Source organism: Miscanthus floridulus, chromosome 7 (genome assembly GCF_019320115.1).
Source record: "Miscanthus floridulus cultivar M001 chromosome 7, ASM1932011v1, whole genome shotgun sequence".
Lineage (NCBI taxonomy): Eukaryota > Viridiplantae > Streptophyta > Magnoliopsida > Poales > Poaceae > Miscanthus > Miscanthus floridulus.
In genome coordinates, this window is record NC_089586.1 from 128,289,548 (window position 1) to 128,296,872 (window position 7,325).

The 7,325-nt window shown below is 43.3% G+C and overlaps 1 protein-coding gene across 1 annotated transcript; it reads right to left on the reverse strand.

The window, feature by feature from the left end:
• Positions 1 to 722: 722 nt before the first annotated feature.
• LOC136466260 (serine/threonine-protein kinase VPS15-like) lies at positions 723 to 6,814 on the reverse strand. The gene is made up of 7 exons (XM_066464663.1): positions 6,801 to 6,814; positions 6,235 to 6,340; positions 4,952 to 5,128; positions 1,952 to 4,870; positions 1,410 to 1,645; positions 1,183 to 1,318; positions 723 to 1,052 (listed from the first exon to the last, which is right to left on the reverse strand). Exons 1-7 carry the CDS (start codon positions 6,812 to 6,814, stop codon positions 873 to 875), a joined length of 3,768 nt encoding a protein of 1,255 aa, XP_066320760.1. The 3' UTR covers positions 723 to 872.
• Between the last annotated feature and the right edge of the window lie 511 nt (positions 6,815 to 7,325).

Sequence of the window (7,325 nt, forward strand, 5' to 3'; positions counted from 1 at the left end):
GGCAACGCTCAAGCTCAACGTCATAGAGTCATACACCATCAGCTGCATCCTGGAATTCGTACGCATTTCGTTCCCTAGGGGTTTTCCTATTGCACAGTAAAACTGCACATATGATTGTACTGTACAAAACACGTGGACGAAATTTGTCTGAACTTTGTAGTATATAAGACAAGTAGTTTATGGTTGGGTTTGGATCGACCATCGACACATGCTGAATATGACAAATGCACAGTACCACCAATGACCAAGGTAGGCGTAGGACCATGACCTCATCATTCCCTCTACTTACCAGCCAGGACCCACACCACCAGAGTTTCCTGGGACCACATGCAGCTCTGCTTTTGATGGGCCTGAGGCGGTCAAAGGAAGAAAGGGCCCGGTCAACGGAAGACTTCCCCTTACCTGGCTGCATGTGGCTACCAGAATAGTAGATAGAATACACAGGCACGCAAGCAGCAAACCATGTAGCTAAGCTATTCAGCCTTCAGGCCTCTTTTAATTGCGGCCCGAGCACTAACAAGAGGTCTTCATTGTCCAAAATAACAGCATCTACAAATACTTTCTGTGTGGAGGATTATGGTTGGAGCCCTTTACAATTGTAGTTGGACAGCCTCCTACCTCCTACTCCGTATTCATCATGATATTGTCTACTAATCCATGATACTCCTATAAGATAAGCGATTAGTTTATATCAACCGAAACATGTGAGGTCACACCGGATGAAAGCGGACATGTCATTTGACTCTTGCGTTGATATTGATCGAAATCATCTTCTGTACAACAATAACTAGTGGCATATGTATTGTGTAAGCACTAAACAGGCCAAATATGTACACGCCTGAGGACTTGTCACCTTACCCATGCTGGAGCAGCTATTTCCACACTTCAACAGCACCGTCTCTGCTGGCTGATATCAATCTCTGGCTAGACAAGTTGAAGGATGCCAGCGCGAGTATTGCGTCACGATGGCACCCGGAAACATCTGCGGCTGCCACCGCGAGCTGAGTCTTGGGCGTCAAACCAGAGACCGTGGTACTCTGTTTGTACATTTCCTGGGCAGAACACAAAAATCAGTAACAAACAGCAGTTTGCAAAAGCAGAATGCTGTCAAGGTGTAAATGTTGGGGAAGCGTGAATGGTAGATTAAGGCCAAATAACTACCGAACAAGGACAGAAGGCTACCTGCACAACTTGTACTCCAAAACTGGATCTTATATCGTAACACTCATCGTTTCCAACTGCTTTCTCCAAAATATCTCCTTTTGCTGAACGAACTTCTTTTGCCGAGGGACCAGCAATACAGAAGCTTTGCTCAGGCCTTCAAATGTCAATACAAAACGTCATTATGACAGGAAGTGGATTAAAAAATCGATTAATGAAGCAAGCGGGCAGTACAGATAGAATTGAACCTTGCTTGATCCCAGTAACGAATCTTCAAATCTGTTCCTCCAGTTAATAGATCACCACCTGGTAAGGGCAGCAAAGAACGGATGCCTGGATGGCGTACAGGTGGGTCATTCAATTCATCGATTCTGTACTTATAATTGCCTGCTCTTCTTATATCTTTGATGATTGGCTTGTTAACAGGCCTTGATGGCGCCTTTGACATCACAGCTTCATTATCAGTGCTCGCTGTTCTAAACATCTGCATAGTTTGTTGAATATCCCAGATGCAAATTTAGTGTTTGATATGGGCATATGATTTAGTTGCTCACTTCTCAAAAAAGTGCAGATACTTCTTAGAACATGACACAAGGAAAAGGAACATGGAAATACTAAAACAATAGAAACGTTCGCTTTATAAATCTTTTGCACCAGGAGCAGATTTAATTCAGGAAGGAATAGATCTTTTTTGGGTTATGGCACTGAATCTCTATAACAATGATAAAGCCATGGTAAGATATCCTACCAGCAGACCTCGTAATATACTAATCAGAAAACTTTTTATTACCTGGTGGCAACTTCCATCCTCAGCATTCCACAGAGAAACTTCGTTGCATCCGGCGGCAACAAAAACTAATGGCCTTCCAGCAGAAGATATTGAACTTGGTGGAGGTATAAGCAAGCACAATTTTTCTATAGGGCTTACTGTTGAATAATTCCACGAGTTAACAGGCAGTAAAAACCTATTGTCCCACAATGTAAGGACGCCTCTTGAAGAACCTGAGATGAACCAATTTCCACACTGGCCCACAACAAGTGCCGATATATAGCCCTCCTCCGGAGAGGATTTAAATGACCAAGATTCTGAGTTGGTTCTTGTATCCCATTTATGGATGCCACAATGTTCAGTGCTGAAAAGAACAGTTGGGCTAAAGCTGTCTGATGAACAATTTACAACACTGAGAATCGCGCCTTCTTTAATATCATTCCTTTTTACATCAACAATTCCAGAATACCTTTCCACAACACTCCCAACGCTACGTGCACAATCCACAAAAAACAAGTGTAATGTTCCATCGCTAGCACCAACAATAACCTGTGAAGTACCATGAACCATTGTCGTACATAGAGCTCGGCTATTACCCATGCTGTATGTTAACCTAGATCTGAAGGCAATGTCCTTTTCCAACTTTCTTGTATCCCATATTTTGATACTTGAGTCGTCTGAAGCAGTCACAAAAAAGGTATTGTCATTCGACACGGCAATGTCATTGACAGACGAGCGATGCTCCTGGAGATGTGCCACTAGAATTCCACGAGGCTTCCATCCAGCCTCCAGGTTCACTGCTGATCTGGAGAACGGCAATCCTCCAGTGTCAGAGTTTGGAGTGCTATCCCCTTGCAAAGGGGAACTGCTCTTCATAGAGTCATTGATGCTCAACTCTCGCCGCTTGCTACTGAAATGATCATCTCTAGTCTGCATGCCAGGACGGTTGGGTTCCAACCAAGGTAGCCTTATTGAAGCTTTATACACTGATGAATCAGGGAGCATGTGTGTTTCTCCTAAACCCCGCTTATCAGTACAAAAAGAATATGATGGTATTCCTTTAGATAAGCCGTCATAAAAGGAGCTATTTGCAGCAGATGCTTGTAGAGAAAAACCAGAATATAGTGATTTGTCAAAAGAAACGGAGTCTTTGACATCCAAAGACATGTTGCTGGAAATATTAGGGCCTTTCAGTCGCCCAATATCTTCAAGGTTGGCCGAGGATCCACTTTGTGCTGTACCAGGGTATCTTCCACCATGTACTATCTGTTCTTTCTTGCCACTGCTCTTCAGTAAAATGTCTCCAATGTCCTGAGCATCCTCTAAAGCTTGGTAGAAGATTGATTTTGGTAGCGGAGACTTAAGACATGAAAGAAGAGCAGTTTCAGAGGCCAATGAAGGTGGCTCCCTGTGTAGGAACTGCCTTAGATGAGGAGAAAGGTACACATAAGTATCTACAGATCCTAAGCTCTCGCTGCAGGCAGCAACAAATCTTACAGCAGACTGCTTAACCCAATTGATTGGATACCGGAGCCGGGGGAGAACCTTTACCAATAGACCAACAATTACTCTTTTTCTCAAATAACCACTTCTGCACATCATGGTCAAGCAATGAAGTGCATTTACAAGGACAGCCTCCATACCATCACTTAGTGCCTGTTCAAGATATGGCAAAAGATATTCCTCAACACTCCTTGCTCCAATAAAATAGCAAACATAGACAATCTGGCCAAAGAAAACTGCGCGGAGCTGCTCATCATGATCATTTAGAAATGCTGGAAGTATAGGAAGAAGAAAATCGTTACTTTGTCTGTGACCAAAGAAGTAACACAAATAACCTATATCCTGCAGAAGAGCTCTACGGGCATTAGGTGTCTGCTTTTGTCCCATCACCAAATCTTGCACTACCTCATAAATAGATTTCCTCAGTTCTGCAAGCTGGCGAAAAAAATCATCTTGCTTCTTCACTGGTAAATCTGCAGACTGTGATCTGGGAGCTACCACTGATTCATCCAGAGGTCGAATATCCGCTATGCTACGAGAACGAAGTAGGAACCTATAGGCTGTTAAAGCCAGCTTATGAATGTTGCTAGCATAGCAAACCCTAACACTCTCTTCTGTATCATCAGGGAGCAAAGAGAGCATTGGGAGGATGTACTCAGGGAATATAACAGCATCACTGATAGGGAAATCTTGCACAAGACAAAGAACATCACATAAGGTTTCCAAAGCAGCACAGCGGACAATGGCAGACGGATCTGAAAGCATCGCAATCACATAGGGAACCACTAGCTGTAAGCGACTATCATCATCTATGTATGTGGACGAGAACTTCAGAAGAATGAGACTGGCTCTTCTTAGCTCAGGTTTTTTCACACTGCGTATGCATGAGCAGAGTAATGAAGCAAGCAAGACCATGCCTTCACAGCTCACCTTCGAGTCCATCTGCTGAAAAATGTCAAAACTATAGGTATCTGATTGGTCATCATAAGCAGCCACCAAGGAGGATAAATGACTCTTTGAGATCTTCACATGAGATACAATATTGTTCCGACCCATCAAACCAGTTCCAATTTGCCTTCCTGCTGGATTAACTAGCTGTGAGGACTGATTACCACTTGCACAGGAAATGCTTGGTGCAACAAAATGGTCAATGTCTTTTGTGACCTTTGTGCTTGTGTTGTTACTCTTGCTCTCCACTTCTTTGAGGAGAAAATTGATATCTCCAACAATATGTTGATGGTCTACACGAGTATTTTTCTTAACTACGGATGTGCTGTTTCTAGAATCTCCTGGTGAGTTTAAAATTTCCCCTCCCATGCCTTTTCTCCCAGATGGTTCACTATGCTCACTCGATGTAGATCTTTCAGTTTGTTCAATTGTTGAGCTGCCCATCATTATTTCATGTATCTTCTCAAAATTTTCTTGAGTCTTCTCAACCTGCAAAGAGAATTATGTTTAGAAACTTTGCTGAACAGTAGTAGAGAAACTAAGGTTACTACAGACTTGAATGACCCTTACCCTGGCATCGGAGTCAAGTGGAACAATATCCGAGAAGAACTGGTGCAGAAATTTTGAAAAATAAAATGGGAACACAACAGATTCATATTTCTGCAGATAGATTCGACATGGTAGCCTTTTTTTGGGGTCCAACTGGATCATGTGAAGTATCATGTCACGGATACCAGTATCTTGTATCTGCAAGCACAAGTTTATTTTATATTTTAGCGGCTTTGTACAGGTAATAGGTAATATCTGAATGGAATCCAACAATCCTCTAGTCAAATAGAAGCAAAATCAGTAAAGAAACTGATGATGAGGGTATAGTGTGCGAATGAAGGTACATGAGAAAAATGTCGTCTTACTGTCTACATGCATCTTTTATAAGCACAAAGTTTTGAGAAATAAATCGCAAACTGGGGAAGAAAATGATGTGCCTTGGATCAATATCATTTCCAGTTTTTCACTGATTAGGTCTGTAAAATATCCTGCTCTGGAGTTAGGGCATAGGGGCATACTGAATTAGATTATCCCCTACTTTATTGGCATTTGGCAGTATTGAAAACGTAAAAAAAAATACAATGGGAAACTGTTGAGATCCTTTGGCACATCAATGCTAAGATTTTTCAATTGATATACCACTAACTCATGTAACAGAAAATCATGAACTTGAGAAAGGTATCATGAGTTTGCTCATCCAGGACTGCATCTAGCATTGCTGCATTTAGGTATGCAAAGGTTTTGGCTCATGATAGCTCTTTGGAGTTGAAGATTCTACCATCCATTTTAATATATCCATACTGATCTCCTTAATGATGTACACTGGTCCAGTAGGATACATAGGTATTACTCAGGCATAAGAGGTATGAACAGTCCAGCTTCAACCATTTAGGACAGGACATGGAATATCTGTGCAGATGTACCAACTTAAACCATGCATAGCAATCATTCACTACCATGTTCCTCTTACACACTAAATATACATAATACAAGAAATTTGGCAAAGTGCAGGTTTTGAATAGGTTAGAAATGACATATCAATATCATGTGTGTTTTGGTCTCAAAACTATTACCCCAGGTACATTTTTAGAACCAGAAACAAGATTAAATATGAACTAATTGTCCCATCAGAAATAGATGTGCACACTGCAGACTCATGTTGCAACCAAAAAACAGTATATAGATGCTAAGAGGTAAGTGGCGATATGTGACCCAAGATTACATGTTAGAAGAATAGAAACATTACAATGATTCATAACGAAGGATTAAACTATTGAAGAAGAGTAAAGGAAAAACATAAAAACCTTTTCTAGGGTATGTATGGGGTCATACTGACCACGCCGATAAGCCAGAAGTTGTGAAAGCTCAAAAAGTGGCTGGCCTTCAAGGAAAAGTTCAGCAAGAACGCACCTGGAAAGAAGATACATAATATACCGTCCAATGGTCAGCATTTTTAAAAAAGAAAATGGCTGTCAGAATTCTAACCTAATAGAGTACTGCTAAAAAATGTGAGGCTGGAGGAAAAATTCACAAAAAATCATGTTTCAAAATCCAGAGTTCTAGCAAGTAGCAACCACTAATCTGTAGTTAATAAGCCCTGCTTCCTAAGCACTTCCTAGATAACTATGCTAGTTAATTACAGTCATTAAAGACCTTGGGCAGCCCAAGAGGTGTGTACGGCTGCCAAGGCACCTATCTGTTTAGCTATGCTCTAGTGAGCTGTTTGTAATCAATGCAATGTCTATCTCTATATATAATCAAGGAGACGGCCTGGGGCGTGTTGTCTCTGGCTAATCAAGTCTGTGTTACCTCCAACATTTGGTATCAGAGATAGGTTAGACACCAAAGAGCCACGAGGCCAACTTCTCACCTCCTCCACCCCATGTCGACCTCTGTTGAGCGCGTTGCCAGGCTCAAAGCCAAGGGAACCGGCGATGGAGAGTTGGGCGACCCCTCCAGCCGGGCCGCGCGCTTGAAGGCTGCAGAGGAAGCAGCAGCGCTGGCAGTCCAGGCAGCAAAGCAGGCGGCGGCTGCTGCAGAGGCGGCAGCAAGGACGGCGCAGGAGCTGCGGGCCGAAATTGCTGCTGAGAAGGGAGAAGAAGAGGATGCAGAGGAGGAGGAAGAGGAGGCGGAGAGCAGGAATCGGGGGCTGCAGACTCCGTCGCGAGACAGGAGGCGCTCGCAGTCACCACTGCGGGACCGGAGGCGCGGCCGTGGCGGCGGTCGCTACGAATCACCGCAAGGCAGAGTGGTGTACCGCGACTCCGGTAGCAGCACGTCGTGGCCGATGCTGGACAAGACAAACTACTACGAGTGGAGTCAGACCATGAAGCTGAGGATGCAGGCGCGCGATCTCTGGGACGCCATCGAGGGCGGCCCTGTCCAGTTTCGCGAT

Bases quoted from the DNA above. Each gene is read 5' to 3' on its own strand.
- LOC136466260 (XM_066464663.1), bottom strand. The intron at 5,129-6,234 runs GTTTTTATGTTT...TTGTGCTTGCAG, and splicing joins CCATACATACCCTAGAAAAG to ATACAAGATACTGGTATCCG. The intron at 1,053-1,182 runs GTAGCCTTCTGT...TGTTCTGCCCAG, and splicing joins TTGGAGTACAAGTTGTGCAG to GAAATGTACAAACAGAGTAC.